Raw genomic sequence first — 28,000 nt, 5'->3', positions numbered from 1 at the left:
TTTCTGTGTGAGAAAGTTTGAAACTTTCAAATATTTACAGGAAACATACAATAACTTCTACAATTGTCTATTTAATTTCCACTAAAGTAAAAAAAGATGGGTGGAAAAAAATACAATCCCATGAATGTTTGATGAGCTGAACCATGAAAAATGAGAAAAAGAGAAAATCCTTCATGTGATTTGGTTTGTTTGTCTCGTACCTTTAAAAGAAAGAAGGTACAAAGTACATCTGCTGTACTATCTATAGAATATTACACCTGTATACCGACTGAAGCTTTGCTCTAAGAGAGGACTATAGGGAGAACAGATCATTTGCACAGAACATAAATAAGTTGAATAAACTGTTAAGAAGACTAAACAAGACAACAATGACGCTTGACACATGATTTTCTTGGAAAAGAATGTTTATAAAAAGATGTCCATGACACACTGAAGGCTGTTGAGGATTCCAATAGATTACATTAGGTACAATATTTTTTATTATTAAATTATAAAGTCTGAGAGCACATCAATAAATTATCAAAATCTCCAGAAAAGTCAAACATTGGTTTATATTATAACTGACCAAAAATTCTGATATTTGTGTGTCTACGCTGACTTTAAATGTGCGACGCAATGAGAGGTCCCATTCCTTCAAAATAAAATACTGAAACAAAAGATAAACAACAAACAAAAAGACTGAACTTTCGTCTGCTTTCATGGCTTGTGATGTAAACCGAAACTGAATATTTTATCTTGGGTGTAAAGCATAAAATAAATATTCTATGGCTCTAACAACAATGCATAATCTCCCATACATCTTAAATATCAAGCAGCAGTAATACTGTACCTCGTGGTAACCGTTTTAATAGCTCGCCCTTTAGGTCTTTACACTGTGAGAGCCAATCATGGCTCCCAACTTCTATTTCTCATAAATAATAACCTATGGCTCTTCTTATATTCTAATATTGAATCTACAGTAAAGCATGTTGTGTGTTCTGTGTTGCTTTTTGAATATTTAACGGAGAAACATATGTGCACTCCGATGTCAGTAAATGTGGATCAGCAGAGAGTGATCTGTAGCGTCCACAGCAGCAGAAAGGAGGACGTTGGTGTGAATGGCTGTTTCAACCTAAACAACACTAGTCACAGTTGCTGTCGTTTACAATATGACAAACGGCAACAACTCCGATACACACACACCATTACAGATCATGAACCGTTTTTCAGTGGCCAAAAGTACACAGAGGCTTCGCAGCAGATTTTGGAACTGTAAGGATCATCATGTTGAAACAGGAAACAGAAAAATGTTGCCACAAAGTTGGAAGCCTGTCGTCTAACATATTATTTTATCTTGAAGCAAACAAGCTACATTTCTAGGACTGCAGACAGCCAACTATATTTTAGTTATCGATTAAAGTGTCAGTATAGTTTTTTTTGCTTTAACGGTATGAAGTATTGATTGCACAATCAAATGGATGTAGAATAATGACACCATCTGCGTTTAAACTGGTTCCCTATAAGCCTCCATTTATCGGTAGCTATCCCCAGTTACCAAAGAGCATCAATGTGAGTTTATTTTGCAGTAACTGTCCCCAGTCGAGGACAAGACGAACAGTGGGAAACAACACGCAGTGTGTTCTTTGTTGTCGCTAGTAGTAAAAAACGTAAAGTGATCCATTTGTTTTTCCGACAGAAACAATAAAACCACAGAGAAACACTAGAGGTGAGGGGAAGTTGTCTGTTTCCACTTTAACGTGTCTGATTGATAACATATCATAACTCGTTTTGTCGTTGTTTTGTTTGACCAACATGCCAAAAAACCCCAGAAATATTTACTTAACTGTATATCCTAACATTAGAGGAGCCGGTCAGTTTTTTGCATTTGTGCTTAAAAAAAAATGACATAAACATTTAATTTATTACCAAAATAGCAGCCGTTAAACAAACCATGGAAAACAACCCCACAAAAAACCTGCACATAAGCTTGTCCACATACTTTTGGCCATGTAGTGCAGCTCAGAGAGGATCAGAGGGTTTGTCATGACAACCTAAACAGATACAGTATATAACTTAATTTTTCTATCATTATTATGATTAATATGGATACGGTCACAGAGAAGGAGGCGTAGATGTGTGTATATATGACTCATCTTATTTGAACCTTTACTGAACTGTAAAAGAAGAGATCATTGAGGGAGAACTAGCCTCTACGGGATGTGCGGAGACCACAGATTTGCATTTTCAGCTCAAGAATACGAGGAATAAAAAAAACGATTCAATGACATGTCAATGAAGGGCACAGATGGTAAACTAGAGGGAGGAACGCCGACGAGGGCGCAGAGGGTTGATCTGCATGAAGCCTCAAACATCAAACTCTTTATGTCGCGTGACATATCTGGTCGAGGCTTCTTCAGGGGTTTCTAACTGAAAGTCCGTGTGTCCGTGTAGCCCTTCACCATTCTCAATGGTCTGCCCATATTTGGTCTTCAGAAGTCCGAGTTCATGTTTATCACGCATAAAAAAATATAACATCAAAACACAAACAATTGAGTCCAGCTGGAAGTCAGTTTGAAGTTAATTAAAATTCCAGTTCAGGTTGGCAACGACTTGTTTTTGGTATGTGATGAAGAGGGCAGGAGGTTAAAGTCTGGGGGAAGAAGGATGTCAATAATACAGCTGCTGTTACCTGATTGTGCTTTTTCCACCTCCTGAGGAAGTGCTGCGGGCACCGAGGGTTAGTGAGAGAAATACTCTGCATCTAGTGAATCTCAACACTTGAGGCTCAATGACAACCACTGAGAGAAGGAAAACAAGATCCGGAGCCGAAAATGGCTGATCAGTAGTCCGGAGAATAGAGGGACAAGTTTTGAGTCAACTCACTGCTTCAGGGGATATTTCTAAAGCGTGAGAGGGAGCAGCTCTCAGGGAAAAGGTCGATAAAACTTTTTTTTTTTAAATGAAGGCTGGTTCTTGCTCTTGCTGGGGATCTACTGCATGTGTGAACTCTGCATGAACGGCTACTCAAGTGTTTTTTAAAAGAGGAGGTGTGCGTACCTGCCGCACAGCAGCCAAACTGTCCTGGAAACCGAGGATGGGAGGAAGATCAAGAGGAGAAGTTCCCTCCTCTTGGGGGTCAGTTTACACCAGCGCACACAAAAAAAAAAACCATCTCAGTTGTGAGTTTCACACTGGTCCGAGCTGGTGTGTCTGGCGATAGTCCAGCTGTATCTGACCAGAGTAGGTGGTGAGGAGCAGCATGATGGCGAAGCCCGTCAGCAGGCCGGCGTTCTGGATGGCGAAGACGAGGAGGAAGCTGCGGCCGCCGGCGTCCTCTTCCTCCCGACTCACCTCGTTCATCTCTGGAAACTGAGAAGCCAAAAAAAAAAACACAGAGACATGAAGAACTTTTTAATCTTCAGGGAAAAGTCCAAATAGTAATCACGCACCTGCTCTGCTAACAGTCCGGATGTTACGACTTTACTGAGGCGCGTTAATAAAAACGCTGGAGAGCGTCTTTGAGTTAGTACTGAGTTTAGTTACAGACATTTAATTAAACTGAAGCAGGATGTCAGATGAAGGAACTATGCTGAGAACTGTTTACAGATCAGCACAACGTTATGTCACGATTATCCTGGACAGAATAATTGTGATTCATGATATTATCCCCGAAAATCATCAAAATATGCTGAAAAAAACTCTTAAAATGGCACTAAAGGATACAGGAAACACTTAACTTTCCATTTTCTTAATAAAGTAATATTTTTACTGCATCACATAATTTCAGGACACGCATCTTTCTTAGCGAAAAACAAACAATCTTAAATTCATGATAAACCATAAGGTCCCCCTGCATCAATAGAGGATAAATAAATGATTATTTAACTATGCGAGTCTGTTTCTTCTTATATGACAATTCCTGTATTCTATAATACAGGCGCTGGTTGAACAGCTTTGTGTTTCCTGCATTAAATATATATATTATCTTCTAGAAGTCCTGATTTCCGGCACAACTTCACCAACTTCCAAGGTGTAAGAACACTTGTAGAATGAAGAACAAATTCCTTGTTAGACCAACGCGTTTCAGCTTGTAGCCTGACCTCGATAACATGCTTCTGAAGATCTACTCTTAAATAGATCTTCTTTCTATGTGTGTGAAGACATGAATGTTATGAAGCCAAAAACAACACTTTTTGCGTGCCTATTATTCCCTGTCTTGTTAGGTCAAAGTAATATGTGACTTTTAATAAAGACTATTGTTTTACTCACTGAATAAATAAGGAACTATTTGAAAAATAACATTTACTGCTGGCATAAAAATCTTTTATTTCTGGATAGATTTTGTTGTTGGGCGACAGATTTTTCTTCCTGACACAATCAACCACATGTACACGATGTGACACACTTTCCCCAACTACAAGCGTCCTCTTCCAGAGTTCTAAAGATCTTAAAAGGAGTCTGCTTTTGTTTAAATGAGAACCCATCCTCCTCTTACAACACATTCATCTGTGTTGTAAACCCCCCCCCCCCAAACACTGACCATGTCAGCCAGAGCGATGTAGAGGAACATTCCCCCGGCCAGGGCGAAGATCCAGTTGGGGGAGAAGCTGTGGCCGGCCAGGATGCCAAAGCCCATGCCCAGGTAACAGCAACAAGCCGACAGGAAGTTAAAGAACAGAGCCTGCTGTATGCTCATGCCAGCGTTCAGCAGGATCACAAAGTCTCCTGGTAGCAGAGAGAGAACATTAAGGAAGGCGAAAACAAAGTTAGTTTTCAAAGCAGCAGCCTTTTGGAGCTCCCGACTCACCGAGCTCGTGGGGGAACTCCTCGCACAGGATGGCCACGGAGGTGCTGACGCCCTGGAAGACGGAGGCGGTGAAGGAGGCGCCGATGGCCAAGCCGTCGATGAAGTTGTGCAGGCCGTCGCTCAGCGTGATCATCCAGGCCAGCGTGCCGATGTCGGAGTAGGTCGTCCCCTTCAGCCAATAGCAGCCGCCGGCGGACCGCCCCCCGCTGTCCGGGCTCTGGGAGTCCTGGGATGATAGAGTTACAGACTGAGTTTACAGCAGTTTGACTTCATGAGAACCAGCTGAACCTGTCATCATGACACGTACTGGCAAATTAAAAAGTAAGCAATCCGTGCCAATGATGTCATGGCGCCTTATCCTGCTTGTATTGCATTAGTAATAAGGTATTTAATACTGAGATTAACATAATATTTAGTTTATAACTAGCAGAGCAACTAGTGTCCGAGAAGCCATTTACTGCCAAGCCGAGGTCGGCAACATGAAAGATCATCCTCAGAGATAAAAATCCAACGACAAAATGCAGAGAATCCACACACACACACACACACACACACACACACACACACACACACACACACACACACACACACACACACACACACACACACACACACACACACACACACACACACACACACACACACACACTCACCTGTGGTGTCTGAGCCGGACTGAGCATGAGCTCGCCCTCCCCCGAGTCCACCTTCCCCAGAGCCAGGCTGCTGGCTTCTCCGTTGTGCTGCAGCTTCTCCTTCTCGCCCTCCTCCACGTGGCCGTCGGCTGACGAGTAACGGTCCGTGCTGGGGTAGTGACTGTGACCGTGGCTCTGAGAATAAAACAGACATCACGATCAATACAGAATATGTTCATCATAAATAATATACATGAACCATTTTGACGGATCTATTACTGGGTATTTACTTGCTGACGAAAAAATAAAAATAACCTTGAATTTTTGTAAATCAATTTAGGTTTTAAAATGCATTTAACTCTCACTTTGTTGTTGTTATCCTAAAGTTATTAATGATTTTTAAAATGTATTTTACCATCTACTACATGTGTAATGAAATAAAGCAATTGCAAAAATTGATAAAAAAGGAGCGCTGCGTTTCTTTATTCCCAGTAGTGTAACTAAAACACCTTATTAAGCTTTCCTCACACCTGAAACAACGTCACAGGTGAAGAGTCAGTTTGAGAAAATCACTCCTGGAAGCAGAACACATTCAGTGTTTCTCAAGAATACTTTGCCAGAGCCTGACATCACAGTGAGCAGGTTCTCCTCTCAGTACTACACACTAAATACACAAACACATTTTAAAGCCGACGCTGACAGATTTGGAGCTGCTAATCGTCCTTTATGTCCGTTTCTTGGCAGCAGCATTGTAGGTGCTAATGTGGGTGAGAGAGCGTCTGTAATTGGATTAGCAGGTCGATGTGTTAGTTGGTGATTATGTTGGCTGGACCACATGACCCAGAGCACAGCAACCACAAGGTGGAGCAACTGTCCCGCAATCAAAGCCGTTACTGTACACTCACTGCTGCTTTTTGTGAATGAAATCAGCCTCTCTGGAAAGCTCTATGAACGTCTGCAGCTTAGTGTTTCACTAAAGCTGGTTTTAAATCTAATTTAGAGGAAAATCTGCAGGTTGAAACGCTGCTGTTCGTTTACCAAAGTGACTAGATCTGTATTTCAGACCAACTGACACGTACACTACTACTGCTCTTAAGCAAATAGGCAGAGAAGTGGCCAAGAGCCAACAAATACAACCACACTGAACGCGTTCACAGCCATGAACACAATACTCCTTATAAAGGACTTACAGCTGTGAAAGAAAGACGTGAACTACAACGAGAAGTTAGTTCAGCATGGATTCAACACCAGACATTAAAGATCAATAAATAAAACAAACACACAAAATGATGCAGCCAGTAAACCTTCTCTGTAACCGTCTTGTGTTAATTAATCAGATTACAGTTGCATGTAATGATTATTTTTAATATCCTTAAATCTATAGTTGCTTGATTAATCGGTCCTTCTTTTCTTTTGTTTATTAGCACATAAAAAATCGAACAAAACAATATTAATAATAACAGAATATACAAGCGAGGCCAAAAGCCTAAAAGGCTCATCACACGTCTCCCCCAGTCGTTATTTAAACATTAAAATAACTTAAGAAAATACCATTTTGAATAAAAATAAGAAGTTTCATTGTACTATAATTATTATTATTTTAAAAGCAACAGACAAATAAGTAATATGAAACTAATTAACCAAAAAAGACTCCGACATTTGTGTGGTTGAAGATCTTCGAAATTGCCTCCTGAAGACTGTCAAGTCCCCATGATTGAGTTGTTTGAGCACTAAAGTTTCTTTACTTCAAACATGACCAGTTGAAGGTAAAAGAGGATATCTTTGACTGGAGCCTTAGAACTTTGTGATGTTAAACATCTGAACGAACGTAAAGCTGAATTCCTCTCTGAACGACACACGTGAGCATACGTGTGACTACGATGTATGAATAGTACAGTCCAGTGCACATTAGGTAACTATGTTAACGTAACGTTACTCCTGGAGGCAGGGCCGTGAACTTGAACCACCGGTGCCTCTGGTCCTAACTGGTTGAACCTGCCACAGATCAGTGGATCAGCGGAGCAATTTAAACTATACGTCATGAAGGTGCTCAGAGCAACAGATAATTAAAGATGATTAAATGTGCACTGTTTCTCGCAGCTCTTTCAACATCAAGTAACAGCAGTTTCTGTGACTTTCTACTCTTATAACTCACACAGGCTCAATTGTAAAAACACACCATTTTTGAAGGAAAGAAGAGGAAATACTAATATATCTATAAATTAAAGTGACAGTTTGGTTTTAAGCCCCACCTTTCTGGCTTCTTTGTTCTCAAACTTCCTGCTGCTTCGACAGCTTCCATAGAAAAGTATTCAAAGTGAAAAGCTAAAGCTAACACATCTTAATGCTACGTATTGATCTTATGGATATGCTTGTTGTCGTCATTGTAATTTGCTATTGTCCCACCGCCTGTATCCAACAATAAAACCATATATATATATATATATCCCGTCATTCTTGCCGTGCATGTGTAGGAAATTTGGGGTTTAGAAGTGTGTTTTAAGAAATTATAATAGAAGTGTTTAATGATTCATAATTAAGAAATCATAATTAGAAGTATGTTGGAATACATAATTAGAAGATTCATAATTAGAAGTGTTTTAGAATTTGTAGTTAGAAGTGTATCTTAGTAGAATTGTAGCACCTTAATATTTGCTTGTGAAGGTTTTTGCCAAAAGTTGCAAATCCTAATCTTTATATAGAATGTTTACCAAAGAAGTGTTAAGCCATAAAAGACAGTCATTGAATGTATTAAACTGTGAAGAATAGCCAAGGGAAAGTCAGACTTCTAGACAGACATTTGCAGGTTGTGCCCGCGCGAGGGTTTTCGGAAGCCTGACGCCAGGAGGAGGCAACCGAAATTAGCCAATAGGAATTAAGATGGCCAAAAGGGAGGGGATTTCAAACTGTAAGAGGAAGTGCTGGAAAGGTATTCACTCTCTTCCTACTCGGCTCTCAGCGTGGAAGCATCTGTGTTTTCAGGCTGAGTCGCGAGTGAATAGCTTTTCTGCGCGGATCATATTATTATATATTTTGTTAGTAGTGTACTTCATTCTGTAATTGTATTAGCTTCAGTAGGATTAAATACTTTTAATTGTAAACCAGTTTAGGGTAGATTTATTAAGAAGCAACTCTACTGTAAAATAACAGTGGAGCGTGCTCTCCGGCCTTCTCTCGGTGGGGGAGATTCAACCCTCCACACATGTACTCACCCCGTTTTTCTGTTTGAGAAGCACTCTGAGGACTTTCTCGGTGAAGAAGAAGAGGTAAAAGCCTGCGAACACCACCGCTGATTTGGACACGTAGAAATCCTTCATGGGGTCAAAACCAAAGGCCTACCATTGTAGAAAAAGAAGATGGTGTGAGGCTGTTAGAAGTGTTTCTAGAAGCTGTTATCACATCATTTCTGCCTGACATCTCTTAATGTGGGTATTTTAACTGACAAAATGTAATTAAGCAGGTTTTTGAGAGGTTGGTGAATTGCTTGTTTTGAACTCCAAGTGTGAAGTTTCATTTCTGGCAAAGAGTTAAACTAAATCATTTCCCCACATTTATCTTCACTGTCGGGGTCGATTGATGAACGAACATCAACTATGAGCCGACGTCCTTTTAAAGATATTGCAGAGATATTTCACAGCAGCCTCCAATCTGAGACCGGTTGAATTATGTATGTAACCGTCTCCCCTTCAATAGACACAAACCTCCCACAAATCAAACCACTTCAGCTCTGAGCTTGTTTTCTTCTCACTATTCATCTCAGATGAACTGATGCAATGAAACACACAACAGCTGTAAACCTGGCCATGATAGGCGTGGGCACCGTCTAGACAGCATTTAAAAGCTGTTTCTCATATGTATGGGTTGTGTAAGCTGAGACTTTGAACTTCAGTCAGTGTGTGGACATGCACCTCGTGTGTTCACACTACAAGCGACAAAGCAACGTTTTTCAGGTCATTCTCAATAGAAGCTAGCAACACAACGCTACAAACTGACGCGCAACCTCTTGTCGCTGCGTGAAGCGCTGACCACTCTCAGCCTTTTGTTGCTGTTGTCTCTCGTAGTGTGAACACTTGCTAAACTTAATCTAAATGAGAAGCCTGAATTGATTAATGAGGGTGACGTACATCATTAAAGCTCAATGTCTTTTGGACTAAAACAACTCTAATCTGCAGTGACAAGGATTACTATGCATTTTCCATTTCAAAATGTAAGAGTTTGCTCGTTGCTCAATTTAGTTAATGCTGGTTGTAACTGGTGGTAAAATGGTTGCCAATTAGAGTACAAGACTCCTTCTAGATTAAAGAGTAACTAAACCCCCAAAACACTTTGTTCAGCAGAAAACCGTTGCGTATCGGTTTTTATTGGTGTTTTGATGGTCAGGTCCTACTATTGACATTTCAGTGCAAAGCGTTTGATTTCTACATATTGTGTTATAAATATAACAAACTGCCGTCAACTGGTTGAAACCCGGCTATTGAAATTTTATTTGGCTCATGGCTGATGTGGAAGCAGGTGATGTGTATGTTGGCAACGTTTGCCACTAACCAGCCCCACCAAAGTCTGGCTAACAGTAACAGTAACATAAACCGAGCCCAGCAGGTCACCTGCCACTTGTTTATGTTCTGCAACTGTAGCATGAAAGAAGGGTGGAGTTAACAAGCTAGCTTGCTAACAAGCGAGGAGCTAAATGGGTAAACGTAATGCTTCATCCACACACTCATGTCACAGCGTAGGAAAGCACATTGCTAACGCCTGATAATCAGTTCTTTACACTGATTTACGACTCCACAGAAAAGAGAGGAAAGGCTTGAGCTGTGCTGTGATTCTAATGCTACACTGGTTACATAAAATAAGCTTCCTATAGATGTGACTTGCTGTATCTTAGCCCCCTTTACAGGCCAAAGTTGAGACTTTTTGACTGTTCTAGAAGCATTTTCTTAATTTCCAGGGTAGAGGCACTTCAGCCTAACTCTGGGGTTTAGTCACTCTTCAATATACACAACAATAACTCATCCTGCTCGTTCCCTTCCTTGAAACTGCGTAGCAACCTTGCACTGCAACTAAGAGCGCCACGGCAGCGTCTTGAGAGAGAGCGTCTACCTCTGGGATGAGCTGAAACAGGGCGTTGGAGTAGAGCGTGCCAATGGCCAGGGCTATGAAGTAGAGCAGCAACCGCTTGTAAAAGGTTTTCTTCATGAAGGGCACCACGCAGGCCCCGACCAGCGAACACAGAGAGATCAGTGTCACACATAGGATCCCATAACCCCACACTGATCAACGGAGAGGAGGCAGAGGACAGACGGGGGGGAAGGTAAGGAGAAACAAAAAAAGAAGACAGAAGTAGTTAGTTGAGAACTGATTTTAATCACATTAATCACAAAAGGCAAGGAACAAAAAGTTAAGAGAACACCAACCAGTTATCTCCCTGAAAAGAAGAGTAAGAATGAAATCATCCTGAGAAAAATAATTGATTTCATAGACACCGGAGACAACAAGCTCATTTGTTCATTGATTGAGAAGTGACACCACCTTTCATTTGCATTTCAAGATAGGAAGTTGTTGTCCTGTGAAGCAGTCCTCGAACCCCATGTGTTTTGATAGAGAGCGGAAGCAATTAGGGTAAAATTACAGTTTACTTTTGCACGCACACACACACACACACACACACACACACACTTTTGTCCTCGTCCACTCAGGTGCATCTGTGTCACTGTCTTAGCCCCGAGGTACACACTAGCTACCACTGCAGACACAAAAGAGGGCAAATGAACTTCAAACAGCCCAACAGCAGCAGAGGGAGCCTTGCCAACAACGTTGTCACATTTCAATTTGAAGGACGCTTTAAGGGTGCGGCGCCCCATTTCTCCAGGATTCTCTTACACTAAACTGAAATTTATGAACCACGAAGCCCAAACGACAGAGTGAGTGAAAACACTTTAATCACATGCTATCTCATGCTGCAGTGGTAGAAGAGAGCTGAACCGTCTCTCCAAGAAAAAACATCATAGCTGGCCGACATCTCGTTGCCAGAAAAGCTGCAGACACAGATGCAAAACAATGCCAAGCGGTCGGGGATGCAGTGAGGGTAGAGCGAAACCAAAAGGTCTTCCAGAGTGCTTATTAGAGCCCGAGAAAACCACAGAGGAAACACAAAAGGCAGGAAGGAGAGGAAGCAGATATGACCACGACAGACAAAGGAGCCCCTGTCTAAAGGTGCACTGGTTTTATAAACAGCCATGAGGCACTACAGGGAACTAAAGAGGCTTTCAACTTTGGTGTTTGTGTGTTTTTAAAAAGCATAAAAAAAGGGTTTGTGGGATGCGAAAATATTTTTTTAAAAACGTAGATAGAAATATGGATGGATGGCAAACCTCTGGCAGCAGCTGCAGGATGGCAGTGGAGTACAGCGTGCCGATGGCAAGAGCGATGAAAAAGGTGAGCGCGTATTTCATGTAGCGCGTCTTCAACAGGGGAGTGATGAAGACTCCGGTGAGGGAGAAGCAATTGATCACCGTCACGCTCAGGAAAGAAAAGCCCCACACTGGAGGTTTGAGTGACGGCAAAGGTTGGATGGAAGAGGAAGGAGTAACGTTAAAAAACAAAAAAATACTACCGTGCATAATGTGTGCGGTAATTCAGCTGTAAACGCAGCTTGAGCCTTGCATCATCAATCAAACTGTTGTCAGTACAGTTATGTTGTCAAATAAATGCTATGCTAAATTCAAGTTAAAAATCAAATACTGATCTCACAGCATTTATCCGCATCAGCTCTACTAAAATGCAAACAAATGTATTAGATGTTAATTTAACTAACTCAGCTCTGCTGGTTTAAAAGCAGATGTTTATGTATGTTGAGCCTTAACTCAGTGGTTCCCAACAAAGGCTTTGGGACACTGCCAAGTGCTGAAATGATGATTAACTAGATAGAATTATCTATCTTTCTCTCATTTTTAATTTGGTTGTGAAATATTGTTTATAGTTGTACCTCTTCTATCTCTAAATTAACCTACGGGTCACAAGTAGACTTTTTCTTTGCTTTTAAGGGTCCCCGGCCCAAAAAAGGTAGTGAACCACTGCTTTAACTGGCACCTGTAGAAAAACAAATAAGGCTTCTTGACATTTGTTGAAGGTTTTTGTGCCCTTTTTGTCAGCGGCTGCAGCACCTGTGAAGTTTAGAGGAAAATAAATGTTAAATTAAGAGAGAATTATGATGAATGCAACGCGGTGAGATAACTTCTCCACGCTGTAAAAATGAAACAAAAGCTGGATTAGAAAAGGTTTTAATAAAAGGTGCTGATTATGGGAGGTCTGACTTCAACGTTTGGTAGTAAACGTAATGGGAAACGATCAGGATATACGAGTCAGTGAGGTTTCCATGGCATCCGCCTCCCTGCTGCCGGCAAATCTTCGCACCCTGCAAAGAAAAACAGCTTTCGAGCCAAAATAAGCCGTCTACCAGGGCATGTGTGAGGCGAGCTTGAGGGTTTATGAGCGGAGGATAAGAGAAAACAAATGTACCCGTGCAGAGGGAGAGATAGAGCCACAGCTCTGGGCCTTTAAACCAACTCTCCTCCACCTGCCAGAGGAGGAGATAAACCGGGCTAAATGAAGTGAAATGTGTGAGGCCACACACGAGATTAGAAAGAATATGAAGCCATTGATGTCCGCGGCCGTCACATTCATTCTGAAGGCTGTTATTTTTCTTTAGGTGGAAACTAATGAAGTACTGAGAACATTCCTGGAGCGTCGCTGCTGTCGAGCACGAGTTCTGCTGCAGCCTCGAGGGCAGAACGTCACACGACGAGTTAAACCAAGTCTGTCATTAGCCTGCTTTTTATACCAGCCACGTGCTGCAACGCCAATTTAGCTTCCACCCAATGAGAGCTCAGAAGGCTCGTTAAATTGGATGGAGATGCCAAAAATGGCTTCCAGGGCTCTCAAGGACAGTCGGCAGTGTGTCTGGAGTTACAGCGAGTCAGCAGCTTTGTTGCTGGGATGCTTTCCTGTCCCGACTGTCTTTACCTGGACGAGATCTCTGCTACATACCGGATGTGCTGACTGAGGCAGGACTGTGGACTGGGTTGGTTTTTAAGCCAAACTGAGAAATGCAATCTGAGCCTTGGCTAACTGAGCGTGCTTATTTTGGCTTCCATCCCCTTCGGGGGCATCATGATATCACTGTCTCTAGGCAGCAAAACACACATTTGGAGCTCAGATCTGGCGAAGACATGTTTTGTTTGAAGGTCTCCTTGCATTAGGCTGAAAAATAACAAAGAGTGGGAAAAAAAACATGTATGTATTCACTCTAGAAGGAGCAAAAACAGTTTAAATATACATTAGACGAATAAAGCCAACAGCAAAGTTTACCCAACATCAATACATCAAAAAGTACACAACACTCAACACTCCTCTGACATACTATATAGGTACAGACAGTTAAAGGATAAAGCTGCTGAAACTCTTTGTTTTTGTTGTTGTTAACAAAACCCATGAGAAGACTAGAACTAACATTATGTTAGTCCATCTCTCTAACTTCTCCACCCTGTCAGGTTCCTCTTTGATGTTTTTTGTTTTTTTTACTTGTGGGTCAGAGATCTACTTGCCTGAAGTAAATTTGTACTTGCCTCTATAGAAATTGTTGTACTTATAAGTGATAAACAACAAAGACTTAAGTTAAGTTTGTAACGCCACCCAACTAAACTCCTGTTTCCAGGATCATTTAAAGGCTCGGTGCCATTTTATCACAAGAGATGAGACGTTTAGTTTATTCATAGAAAATATTTAAAAACAACAAAAGGTGACTCAAGTGCTCAGCAGGCTTAACTTCCTTAGCTACTCCAATCATCAGCTCTGGGGAAAAGAAATCATGTGTTGAATTTCATTTTTTCCCCCTTGCCCAATCGTTGCAAGTGAGTTGCTAGATTTACTAGCCCAACGTGGCTTTTTACTTGCCCAGGACATGCGGGCGTTCCTTATTGTTGAGCCCTGTATGTATATGTATGTAGTATGTACTGTGTGCAAAACATACTCAAAAAGGAGTAGATCCCACTTTCTTTGGGGGTGATTTTCAACTGAAGATTTGATGCACTAATGAACATTTACAAAAAATACCTTCAGTGTTCTCAAAGATAGACAAATAGCATTTAACATTTTATATTAATGGTCTGTGCTCACCTTCAGCGTCTGTGGGCCTGGGGGAGGGGTCAACGGTTGACTCCTCCTCTTTTTGCGCCCTGCAGGAGCCGGCATCCAGCTGCTGCAGCATGGTGGGGCAGAGCTCCCGCAGGCCCGGCCCGTCCAGCCGGGACTGCTCGCTGATGCTGTGAACGGCCAGCGTGTCTGCAGGCAAGCACTGGGAATGAAAACCAAGAGAAGATACCATTTTACTTCAAAACAATTGAGTTAGCCAGGTATGTATTCAGTGGCAGGTCAGGGTGCTTTGCGGGCAGAAATTAGCTTTAATTCGAATTAGATTGGAGTATTTAGAGACGAGCAGCCACCTGTGACAACATGCGTGCGACACGTGAATGAACACGTTACTGACAAAGAGCCTCACCACATGTGGTGAGCAGTGATGGTTATTGGTCTCACACCTCTACAACAATGGGCACCGCCTGTTTGTATTTTCATATTCACAAAGGTAAGGACTGCGTGTACATTCCAGTACCTGAACTACACGTGACATTCACCTCTTTGTTCTGTATCTCGTTTCTCAGAAGAGTTTATTATTCTGCCACCATTACTCAGGGAAAATCTATTCAAAAGCACATCAGCAAGTGAGTCAATCACCCACGACACTAAGCATGGGAAATATGCTAAATATTTCAGCTGTCTGGCACCGGTGGCTCCTGCTTCTTCCAGGCAGGACAAAAGTTGGATTTACCTCTTCTGCTGGAGCGTGTTGAGAGGAGCTCGGAGGTATCCACCGGGCTTGGGTGGTACTCCACGCTATTTACGCTATTCTTTCTACTGTTTGAAGTGCACACGATGTCCCATCAGAGGTCAGTCTACCGCTCTACTGGCTGACAAAGATGGGATAGGAGTGATAGGGATAACGTTAGGCCTAGAGGACTGGGTAAAATAAAATGAGAAAATGCCGCTCCCCTTGTTGAAGGAGTATTTCAGGTTTAGTCTGGATGATAAAGATCCAACTTGACGAGCCTACATCAACCAACCACAGCAGGTGCTTTTTCTAACTCAACAAAAAAGCCAGAAAATGAGGAACATGCACGGAGTGTACAGCAAGATATTCCATTCGCTATCTATACTTTTCCCCTCATCGATAGGCAGTCGTGAAGCGATACTTATTTTGTTTAACAACACCTTTAGCGGAAACATATTGCCACATTTCACTTCAACTTGAGATAAACTTTTTCCAAACTATAAAAGCTGTTTATTAGCCACATGATTTCTGCCTCACCTGCACGTCATCTCCATTAAGCCCACTGTGTCCGTGTCCACAGGCCATCCTCCAGCAAGAGGGAGCTCATCTATTCATGTATTATTCTAGAAGTATCTAAACACAGCAAGACTAAGTGTCTAAGTGGGCTATTTGCATATTAGACACACAACAGTGTAGGCTAGACAACGATGTCGTTGTCTAGCCTACACTGTTGTGTGTCTAATATGCAAATGTCACACACAGCTTTGCACATGCAAATGTCACACACAGCTTTTCTTAATTCAGGATAAACTGTTACCGTCCAGGCAAAGTATTGAAACAGCTAACGTGCAACTCCTCAAAACAATGTGAATACACGTCCCGGTGAAGGAGATACGGGTATACATGTAGCACACGAATATAATATACCCAGAATGAACTATAGCTCCTCAACCATCAGGACTGTATCACATATCTGGTCTTCTTTGAGGGGTAAGAAGCTAAAGAATATGAATCTACTGTAAGTAAACTAAACTAAACTATATTAACAAGCCAGAGAAAATGAAGAAGCAATCATTTTTATCCTCGCCACAATTCCACCAAGCAGCCAGTTCAGTTTTACTCTTTTCTGACATTTTTAAGATTGAAAAATGAATTGATTGACAGTAAAGGTATTACTGGGAAAAAGAGACGGGGAACAACATGGTCAAAGAATGAGACCGCTCCGTCATCAGGGCTTCCCAAATTCAGTTTATAATAAAACAAGCACATCATTTACATAACAGTGCTGACTGCAGAGGTCTTCCTTTATGCATTTACATTGAACCTCCAGTGGTCATCACATTCACATCTGGCTGTTCATTGTTCATTGGCTGTCGCAGAATCAGTAATCTAATCTTCTTAAAACTAGTTTTTACAGACTGGCTATTTATATGATGTCATCTTTTTACTTTTATTTTATTTTATTTTATTTTATTTATTTTTTATTTTTTTTTATTTTTTTTTATTTTACTTTATTTTATTTTATTTTATTTTATTCTTATTGTATCGATTGGTTTTATTGTTTCATCTATTGAACTGTTAATATCAGTGTTTTCCTTGGTCTCTCAAAGCATTTAGTAAACTCTGTTTTTAAGCTGTTATATAAATAAAGTTAATAGCAGATGTTACAAGCCAAGTAGCTTCAATCATTAAAGGGTTTCAAACAGCGTGAGCGAGTGCTACAGTAAGTCATTATATTTCTTAAATCATGTTCATTAATTAAACATTATAAAAAAGTTAGTACCAAAACGTGGTAGCTTCTTGTGCGGAGATTAATTTTGCACCTGAACTCAAAGAACTCAGTTTAGTTCTCACCTTGGAGCGGTTGGACTTGAGAGGTGTGTTTATCGTCGGCGTCTGCGCCACGTTGCTGCCGTCGCCGTCGCCGTCGCCGTCGCCTGCGTCCCCTTCACCCTGACCCTGGCTGATAAGGGCCAGCAGCGAGCGCAGCTGGGGCACCGAGATGGTGCCGTTGTCTCCGTGGCGGGACAGCAGGTCCTGGAGGACCTGAGCGGGGGACTGCGTCTGACCCTCTCCCTGACATGTCACAGCCAGGGCCAGAACAAACATCAGCTGGCACCGGAGGAGGGTGATGGACGTGGTGGCTCGGCCATGAGGGGACCAGAGAAGCATGGCTTCTTTTCTGGCTTCTTTACTGGCTGGAGGACGTCGGTCTGTGGAGGGAGGACGGGAAGAGAATAAGAGAAATACTTAAACTAGGACTAAAAAAACACCATTAAATGAACACACTTAAATCAAGCTGATAGATGGAATATTGATCAACTATTAGGCAACAAAACAGGATTTGAAGAAGCATTTAGTGCCATGTTTTAGTTACAGAACAGTTTGAAATACTAGACAAAATGACTGTAGGACAGCACTCAAGAACATTGATGCACAACCCTATTGCGTACTGAATATACCTTGCACGTTGCAGCTTTAGGCATCTGTATATTAAATTATTTAGCAGGTAAGGGGACAATCCTAAACACCCAAAGTCCACTCAAAGGCCCACTGATGGACCATTAGCACAAAGCACAGAGAGGGAGGAGGAAACCAGCAGGAGAAACAGACAATTACACACAATTACAGCACACATTCACCAGACAACACACACACCATCAGTATGTAACACTCTCTGAAACACAAACCAGACATGAACCGATTCATCATTCTATCTGTAAGGACACTGAGTGTTTTTCCTCTTCACTTAAAACACAGCAGTTTTTTACACACACACACACACACACACACACACACAAGAATTACAAAAATTCATATTTCAAATAAGCCAATGTGGTTGGGAAAATAGTATGTTAGCATTCTGACTGCATAGCGCTTCCAACTTTTTTCATCCCTGAAACAAACTTTCATGTGCACACAAAACACGGGGCACACTGTAATGTTCCCGTAATGCGTGCTCACACACACACACACACACACACACACACACACACACACACACACACACACACACACACACACACACACACACACACACACACACACACACACACACACACACACACACACACACACACACACACACACACACACAATATTCCACCCTGCAGGTCCACATGCAAAGCTGAGGCTGAATAAACAGACACCATTCATGTTTGTGTGAAGAAACGCTCACCTTTTCCTACAGAGCCTCTAATGATAGCTGGTGCGTTAAGCCCCTGAGTCAGTCTGTCTGCCCCGAGGCTCAGAGTGTGCTGAGTAATGCCCACAGGTTACCTTGGAGCAGTGATGGAGTCAAGGGGGGGGGGGGGGTGGGGGGTGGAGGGGTGGAAGGAAGAAACGCCTGAAGGGAGCTCCTCAGGAGTGCAGCGGAGGAGAGACAGATAAAAAAAAAGGCTACGACTCACCGGTGAGAAGAAAGAAATAGGAAAGGGTGAAGAAGCAGTGAAGAAGAAAATAAACCAGAAATGGCAGCTGCCAGCTTAAATGTTCTGTCTGCTGCTCTTCCCCATCGACTTGCCTCCTTCACATTCCAATCCAACACTCAAGACCACAGCGTCCAGCACCGAGCCAAAGCCACGTTAGTATTTCTTTTATGAAGCTGCAATGAGCATTCCTCCTCCATTTATATGTGACAACATAAAGGCCGGCAGTGGAATCTGACGGGGAAATACTGCAGCTCGCAAAACATCCGATTCAGCTGCTGTGGAGGAACCCATCATGCTGCCAGCCAATAGGATCACCTCTCTGTCGCCGAGGGGTTAGAACCTCCAGATAACTGGTTTATAAAGCCAGGAGAGTCTGAACAAATGACACACCGACTCTGCCTCTTCTTTCTTTATAGACAGTGTGCTGCCGAGATGCCGCTGGGCAAGGCGCTACATCCAAACTGCTCATGTGGCCAAGTGAGTTTATGTGTCTGTGGAGGTCAGCTGTGTGGAAATGTGACACGTCTGTCTGCTTCTAATCTGAGTATAATCACAAACTTTACGAGGCAAAGAGAAGACTCTCCCCTTCAATAAATCTCCTCAATGACTTGCATCCTCTCTCTCTCTCTCTCTCTCTCTCTCAAACTGTCCACCTGTGCTCGCTCTAATGAGGCCGTATTCTGAACTCCAGCAAGTGGAAAGCAGGGTACAGAAAATAAGAAAAGAAAATCCTGTTTTTAAGTCTCTTTAGTGCCATTTCTTTTCTCCCCGGAGCACAACTCTCTTATTCAATCCTCTGAACCTTGCCCTCCTTACTGCTGCTGTTAGTGAGACTCAGTGGAAGCCAGGAGGGAACAATGCTGCTGAGAGTGGAAAATCATTGTTATTGCAGCCCTTGTGTATAATATGGATCAAATCTTCCATTACAGAACTCAGTTCTATATCATATTTAGATAGACAGATGCATGTCTATACACAGGCCTATACTGTGTCGTAGTAAGCTCACTTGCTGAACCAGTTTTTCCATGAAATAACTGATGGGAATGTCTGTTTTTTTTGCTAATCTACTAATTTAAATACCTGACATTAATCCAAACATTACCATCATTGAGTTGTTCCCACTGATTTGCAGCATTGCCAGCAAAGGTGTAACACTGCAGAGATATTAAAGAGACGGCTAAATGAAATGGAGGAAGCTGATAACCGATTACTGGAAGTCTTTTGGTGGTTGTCAGCTCATTTTATGCCAAAACTCTCCGCATCGCTGGGACTTAGCTGGTTAAATAAAGGTGAAACAACAATAGAGCATACATCTGTATTATCTAGATGTAGATGTTCGTATCCCCAAACACTACTTGAAGCTTTTTCTCCAGCAGTGTTGCTGCTTCAACCTACACCGGTCAAGAGTTTCACAACGGGATAAACGTCCAACAATAAGTCCAAAAGGCCTCAGCTCTCCTCTTCCACATTTATTTTTCATGAAGAGAAGAGTGACGGAGAGGCGACGTGTGATGAGATGTTTAGGAGTGACTAAAGGCAGCAGCACAAAGACGGACATGCCCTGGATAAACACTGGCCTTCTTAATGTGTTTACAGGTTAAAGGCAGAGTACGCGTTGCATTTAAGCATGAGATTATTTCCACTAAAGTTAAAACAATGGCTGTTCACAACCGAGGCAAAGGTGATAAAGGAGTGGAATCGACTTGCATTGAGAAATAACAGGGCTTATGGGAAGTGTGGTCTTTAGTTTGGGAAACAAAAGCACTTACGATACCAGTGGGAACACCCAAGATCCAACATTACATCAACTTACCACAAGTAATCTGCAAATGATGCATCAGTGTTTAAGTAAATGGAGCAAATTAAATGTTTTCCTCCGTTCAGTTAACTTTGTGATGGTGATCACGGTAATAATGAGTTATCGTTACTGCTTCTTTTTTGTTTGAGATCATTGTTTAGTTGCAACAATTGCTGTTTATGCCGATATTCATTTAATTTTGATTAAAGTTGATTGATTAAAGTTTAGAGGACAAACATTGAACGGGATTCTTATTTTCTTAGCTCATGCGTTTGCCTTTTAAAACTCTCGAGTACTGATATCCTCCTCAAAAACACAGCATCGGCTGCGCTCTGTTTGGCATGCGGATAAGATAACCAGTGAGGAAGAGGATCTGTCAAACTGCTGCGATGATAACATGGACGTTAAATACACATGCACTGCGTCCTGATTTTGCTCCGGAGAGCATGAAAGGTCCAAACGGCCGCGGTCCAATCAAAACAATGCAGAGGCTGCTTGGTAAATGTCAGCCCGTCCGGTCAGACCGGTGTCACCGCACACTCGTTGAGGAGTCCAAGGCCTATTTGTGGCTGTGGAGATAAAGGACGGTGGGAAGAGACGGGCAGTCTGCAGCCTTCGAAGGCCTCTGCCACGAAGTTGAATACGATGCTGAATACGAGAGTCAGCGGCGGAGGACGCGAGAGGGAAGAGCATGAAGGGAAAATGTTTAGTCACAGTCTGCTGGACTTCAGTCCCAGCGGCATGCACTCGACTCTGCTCTGCTCAGCCTTTCAAATCTTTCTCTGTTCTTAGAAAGTCTCCTGTTTTTCCCTGTTTCGAAAATTTGAGACTTTCCTCTCGTGACGTTGTCAGATTAGAAAAACAAACAGGTGACTGCCACTCAAGCCACGAGCAAACATGTGATACATTTAAGAAAAACAGAGAAAGTCCGGGAGTGAGTCAATGGTGATTAGGCTTTATCAGGCAAACCAAACGATCAGAGTTATCAGCAATAAGGCCACGTCTCTCAGCACACAGGGTTCCTGGACCCGTGTAAACACAGCTCGGGGAGAAATGTCCCTTTGTTATCATCAACTCCACCACCTGACTGAGCAGAAATAAAACCTCTGATCGGTCTTAAGTGGAGCAGGAGGTCAAAGGGGAGACGCTAACACCAGCCTGCACACAGCACAAAGGAAAGAGACAAATGGTGTAACCATACAAACTGTCACCACTCCAAACCGACACACAATGCTTTTAAATAGGTTGGTGAGTAACTCAGGCAGAGATTAAGTTAACAACACTTTCTATTTTGGCAACGTGTTCTTCTCTGACACTTCTGCACTGGTCTGTTGGATCTCGACTCTCCTTTTACTCGTCTGAAACAGTTTCAAGAGAAGCCATCCTCATGTGTTTTCTATTCCTGCAGCAACAAACATAAGCGACGGGAGTCTCATCGATCTACTGTGCAGTAGTTTGGTGAGAGGTGAAGGCAGACAGACCTGCAGTTCATCTGAACTCAACTTATTTTAGGTCAGGATCTGGATTTAAATCTACCGCCATGAAACCAACGAGATGGTCAGATGTGACTGTGCTGTTACGCCACACAATAAGGTTTTAAAAGCACACTAAACCTGGTTCAAAAGACCTTTAGCGCTGTAATTGTGTGTGTTTTCATTTTTGCATTTAATTGTATGCCGTCCAATGATTCATGACATTGCTGTATGGTTAATTAATAATCCCATTTTACTGCAATAATAAAAAATAATAAAATGTTGGCACAAGATGAATTAAGTCAAGGCTTTATCTTAAATTTTCGTTCGGGGACAGAATTTGCAATCAAATACCACATCAACACAATTCAATTTATCAAAGTACACCACAGAAAATCTCACCAATTACTGACTGATTTAATCGTTTAAAATATCAGAAAACAGTGAAAGATGCCTTTCACAATCTCCCAGAGTTCACGGCGACACATCAGTTTACTACCAAGAAAAAAAACAACAAGAGCATCAGCAGCACTATATCATGAGAGGTACGTATCTGGTGAGGTCTGGTGATCACAATATAAAACCCAACAGAAGGCTGCAGCTCCGTCACCAACACACCATTATTAACATTAATAGCCTGTGATTAGACGTGTGTCTCATTCAGAATCAGACACCAGCAGAAACCTTTTTCTAAAGAGCCTACCGTACCTTTCCTGACTGGAGACACACCAACAGCAGCTGTCCCTCACTACTTCCTTCTGGATTCAAAGCAGCCGGTCATCACACGTCTACACACTCTCCCGTCTCATCCCCGGGTCTCTTTATATACCGCTGGAGCGAAGGGCAGGCTGAGCTCATCACTCTTCACCCCGACGACCGTAATTACTGTCTCTGTGATATCATCAACCAGGACCGTCATTAGAGGAGAGAAAGATGGCCGCACGGCGGTTCACCGAACGCATCGTAAATGTTCTCCACTCATCCCGAGTGTGCAACAAAGCACCATTCAACCACATGATTATAGGGTTTGTACATGACTGGGTCTGAGTCAGGTCCTCACTTCTACCCAGAGGCCAGCTTAGAGGTCAGAGGTCGGGATGCAGAAGACCACGGAGCGCATTGAGACCTGTGGCGGTTGTTTTGGGTTTTTTTTTTAACACTGTTTCTACATTTCATAAAGAAATGTTAAACATTTTACCTAACTAGCTACATGTATCTAACAGCTGCAGTTTGAGTTACTTAGCAGAATATTATCTTACAATAAAACATATGATAAGCGCCGGAAAATAACTTGCCGACAGTTATATTTCAAGTAGTTCGAACATTTTACCTCCTTAAGATTAATGCATAACTTATTTAACACCCTAAAGCTCTGAAAATCTTTGTTTACTTTTGCCATGTCTGCTCTTTGCATGATTACAGTAGACAAATACATGAATGGTTTATAATTTACATTAATCAAACTGTTTTTCCAAAGCTTTCCCCAACCTGGAAAATCCTATGACAGACTATTTAAGGTTCATCGTGACCATATGAAGCATGATTGATAGTTTATTTTCAGGATTTAAGGCTTTTTTCACCACTAGAGAGATCTCAGGAAGGCATCACCTTAATTTAAAGGGATTTATTACTTTTAATTATGCAGACAACTGCAGAAACAGACAGTGGTGGAATGTAAGGGAGTATAAGTATAAGTACAAATCTGAGGTAATAGTACTGTTTGAGTATTTCCACTTAATGCAACTTTATCCTTCTACTCCACTATTTAGAGGCTAAATTGTACTTTTTACTCAACATTTGTCCGACAGCTTTAGTTACTTTTCAGGTTATTATTTTTAATCTCCTTACTTTCCAGTGAAAACCACATTATTGTGGTGATTTTAAATGTTTGTTATAAACTGAAGGATAAAGTGTTCCTTTGTGAGTGGAGAAGATTCTCAAGATAAATAAAGTATTTAAAAAGCCGGTTCAATCAGCTGGAAGATGCATCGTCACAAAGCTGAAAGCAGGTCTGTTTATCTTTTTAGAGATACGTGGTGACAAACATATGATGACCTCATAGAATATGACGCATTGCTGTAGATTAAACTACACAACAGAAGATAAAGGAGTAAAAATGAGTCCAACCTGGCTCAAGAGGTAGAGCGGGCGCCCCATGGGCCAACCTCTCTTTACCACAACAGCGTGGGTTCGAATCCCTTTCCTGCTTATCATCCCCTCTCTCTCCACTATCACTCTCCAATAAAAGGCAAAAAGCCAAAAATAATATTAAGTAGCACAACCGTGTATACATCTAGAGCAGTAAAATTCAACATACACATGAATGCATAAGTAAACACTGACAGGGAAGCTTTTACTGCACAATCAATACTTTTGCTTTAAGTACTTTAAGTACATTTTGCTGATACATATTTTTACCTACGTAAGATTTTGAATGCAGGACTTTAATTTACAGTAGAGTATTCTCAGAGTGTGGTATCAGTACTTATACACAAGTAGAGGGTCTGAGTACTTCTCCCACCACTTAACCACAGCTTATCACCATACACACTGTATATTTATCACCTACAGATTCTTTACAATAAGAAGAACAAGAAGAAGAACAATGACTATGAGTATTCTCATAGTGTGGTATTAGTACTTATACATAAGTAGAGGATCTGAGTACTTCTCCCACCACTGAACCACAGCTTATCACAATACTTACTGTATATTTATCACCTATAAATTATTTACAATAATAATAATAAAAGGTCCAGAGGCAGAATAAACTAAATACAGAACTATGGTCCCTTCTCAGCTCAAATAATGAGACACAATACTTTTACATCATTTAGAAACCTCTGGGATTCATAAAGATGTTTTACTTAATATAATAAGACAATGACAGAGAACATGCGAGTACGCATTGATTTACTTTTTGTTAATTCAAGTGCACACATACTTTTACCCCAGTAAGGTTTTGGATGTGGTACTTTTACTTGTATTGGAGTATTTTCACAGTCAGGTACTAGTACTTTAACTTTAGTAAAGGATCTGAATATTTACTTCTTCCTCCACTTGAAACAGAATAATTTAGAGGAAGAAACATCTAGTAATAGGACGCTATGACTGGAGCGTTACTCTTTAAGCATGTTTCCTGTCTCTCGCCTGGACACCCACACTCTTTCCATCGCTCAGGTTTTCATTATTACAGAATGATGCCAGTTAAGCCAGTTAGTCTTAACTTGATCCAGCTAACCCCACGGACAAGCCAGTTAGTCTTAACTTGATCCAGCTACATTAAGTTAGCTTCTATAGCAAGTCTTGATTCAAGCTAACCCAGGCGCGATAAGCCTCTAATGTGTTAATAAACGTCTTAACGGTCAATTAGCAGACCGCTGTCTGTTAGCGTTAGCTAGCTAAAAAGGTAGAGCCAGGTCATATTAGCCGGCTTCTTTTTCCTCTTCTTCTTCGTTGTTTTTTATTTTAGTAGCCGCTACAAATAGCTTACCGGGGTGATGCAGAAAATCAGTCCTGACGTCAAACTGCTCTTTAACAACAGCGTCCCTCTTGATAGGTCACAGACAGACAGGTTAGATAAAATGTCTCCGGTACGTTCACTCATTCACAGAGAGACGGACGGACGGACGGACAGGAGCGTTTATTTTTTCCTCGTCCCCCCATTCAAATAGCATCACACAGCAACGGCAGCAGCAGCGCGTGGAGGATGTGGTGGGGTCATTCTCAGTGGTGACGTCGGCAGTTCGTCCTCTGAAGGTTTTTTTTTTCAAAGTGGTTGTGTCTCCCCCATGCGGCCGACGGCGGGTACTGCAAGATCCTGAAAAGAATACACAGACAGAAAGAATACACAGACAGACAGACAGATAGATGGATACTTTATTAATCCTGCAAGGGGAAATTTGTTCGCTACAGCCAATATAAAATATAAAATATAAAAGTACACAATATATACAATAAAAACAACAGACTAAAAAAAATATTAAATATAAAAATGCACAATATATACAATGAAGTAAAGAAGTATTATAAATAAGTAATAAAACAGTAGAGAATATTAACTAAGTAAAGAATAACTAAAATATTATATATGCAGACAGAATAATTGTTGTATTGCACAGTGTATTTATATTGCACAGATTTTGTTGTTTAATGTCCCCCCTCAGGCCTTAAACCCTGAACCTGACGTCACCTGATAAGAGGTAATTTAAAATAATATATTTACTCGTTTTTGTCAAAACATACAGATTCAATGACAAAATGAAACATTTGATGAATAAATTAATAAATATCCTCTGGTTTCATGTGTTTATATACGTTTCTGTGTAAATTAATTATGACAGGCTGAACACACCTGTGCCGTCCTCTTTGTTTACCTTCTTTCTTTTTTTTTTTACATCTGACAGAAAGGAATAAATTACCTCATTCTGGGGAAAAGTAATAGTGTCACTTCCTGCCACAATAAAAAGAAGAAAACCAATAGAACAGACAAATAGAAAGACATTTAAGAATGTACAACGCCATCTCCTTTTTTATGTTGTTATTTATTGACTAATGGCTGTCTTGTACAGTCCCTACTAATAACATCTCTTTATTCTAATTCAACATTTCTTTATTTTATTACCAGTAAATGTTTTTTCTGTCCATAGAATATGCGATATCTTGGATTATCTCTTAATTTAATTATCAGTAGATCAACACTTGCATTGTTTGTCTTTGTCTTGCATCGTTAAAGTACAACAACATAAAACACAAACACTTTCATGCCATGTATACATGGACCTCCAATAATGGTTAAGAAATGCAACAGTCCACAATGTAAGGTTTGTTCACCGATGAGGATTATATGCTAAATCCATGCAAATAATGGGCTCGTCCGGGATTTGAACCCGGGACCTCTCGGTCCGTGTACGTTTTAGTCATCTGTTTTACCGTTAATTCGGAAAAACCAAAATACGGAAATACCATGGTATTCTCGTTTTTCGTTTCAAACCAAAAACGGAAATGGGCGGTCGTATTTCCGTTTTTGGTTGTGAATTCAAAAACTGAAAAACCACAGAACCAAAGTAAAAAACGAGCCGAATTTTGTTCCTTTTTCCTTTAAAACGAGACGCAGAGCACAACATGTAACCCGGAAATAAGAATATTTCAAAATAAAAGTGAAGGCAATATAATGACCGTATGCAAGAAATGCTTAAGTTAACGTTATATAGTGACGCAAGCACATACCAGGGTAACATTAGAAGAAAATACATTAATGAATATAAATAAATAATCCTGGGGCGATGGGAGTGTGTTAGCAGCAGTAGTAGCGATTTAATTTCATTTATCAATGTACACAGCAAGAATCAACTTTTCGATGAATCGGTGCATTGTTTGATGCAATACAGTTCGTGATATAGTTTAATCAAAGTCATTTTTGTGTTCACATAAATGTTGCTGTTGGCACTGATATTTGTTTGTCCACTGTATTGTGTTGATTTAGTGAACGCAGAGTGTAGCCGGTAAGGACACGCAAAGTAAGTGTTCACCCGTTCTACCACTAGATGGCAGTATAAGTGTATTTAAACCAAAGATTTTGTTATATTTACCTGTACTTTTGTCAATTAGGTTATTGATACAGATGTATTTAATGCTGATTATTTCATCTGATATTTCATGTTTATTGTTCATTTACATTAGTTGTATACATCATGTATTTACTTGTTATCTTTGTCATTTAAGAACTAAACATACCTACATGGAAGAGTGAGCATGTGTTGATCATGAGGCAATAAATAATGACAATTGAAAAAATAAAGATGTTTGGTTTATTCTTATTGAACATTTAGCCTAATTTACCTACCTCATTGATTTAATTGTCATGCTTAAATCCTGATTTGAATGGTTAAACAGAAGAGGTCAAAGGGCCAAGATGAGAAGATATAATGCTGGTCAAATGCTGTGGTCCAAATAAAATGACTTCAGTTTCATTACCATTGAGTTACAGAAAGTTTGA

The 28,000-nt window shown here is 41.1% G+C and overlaps 1 protein-coding gene across 1 annotated transcript; it reads right to left on the bottom strand.

The window, feature by feature from the left end:
- Positions 1 to 386: 386 nt before the first annotated feature.
- On the bottom strand, positions 387 to 26,062 carry slc39a14 (solute carrier family 39 member 14). Its single transcript, XM_076104819.1, has 9 exons — positions 25,496 to 26,062; positions 17,156 to 17,514; positions 14,593 to 14,770; positions 10,519 to 10,688; positions 8,631 to 8,753; positions 5,440 to 5,613; positions 4,787 to 5,012; positions 4,520 to 4,704; positions 387 to 3,348 (listed from the first exon to the last, which is right to left on the bottom strand). The coding sequence occupies exons 2-9, from the start codon at positions 17,471 to 17,473 to the stop codon at positions 3,166 to 3,168; spliced, it is 1,557 nt and encodes a 518-aa protein (XP_075960934.1). The 5' UTR covers positions 17,474 to 17,514; positions 25,496 to 26,062; the 3' UTR covers positions 387 to 3,165.
- Between the last annotated feature and the right edge of the window lie 1,938 nt (positions 26,063 to 28,000).

This window comes from Anarhichas minor, unplaced genomic scaffold (assembly GCF_050575085.1).
Source record: "Anarhichas minor isolate MPS153535 unplaced genomic scaffold, ASM5057508v1 ptg000030l, whole genome shotgun sequence".
Lineage (NCBI taxonomy): Eukaryota > Metazoa > Chordata > Actinopteri > Perciformes > Anarhichadidae > Anarhichas > Anarhichas minor.
This window is presented reverse-complemented; position numbering and strand designations above follow the sequence as displayed.

Coding starts and splice junctions, on each gene's coding strand:
- slc39a14 (XM_076104819.1), bottom strand. CDS start 17,473: ATGCTTCTCTGGTCCCCTCATGGCCGAGCCACCACGTCCATCACCCTC. Junction 14,771..17,155: donor TCAAGTCCAACCGCTCCAAG/GTGAGAACTAAA, acceptor TTTCATTCCCAG/TGCTTGCCTGCAGACACGCT. Junction 10,689..14,592: donor CAGGCCCACAGACGCTGAAG/GTGAGCACAGAC, acceptor TCCGTTGATCAG/TGTGGGGTTATGGGATCCTA.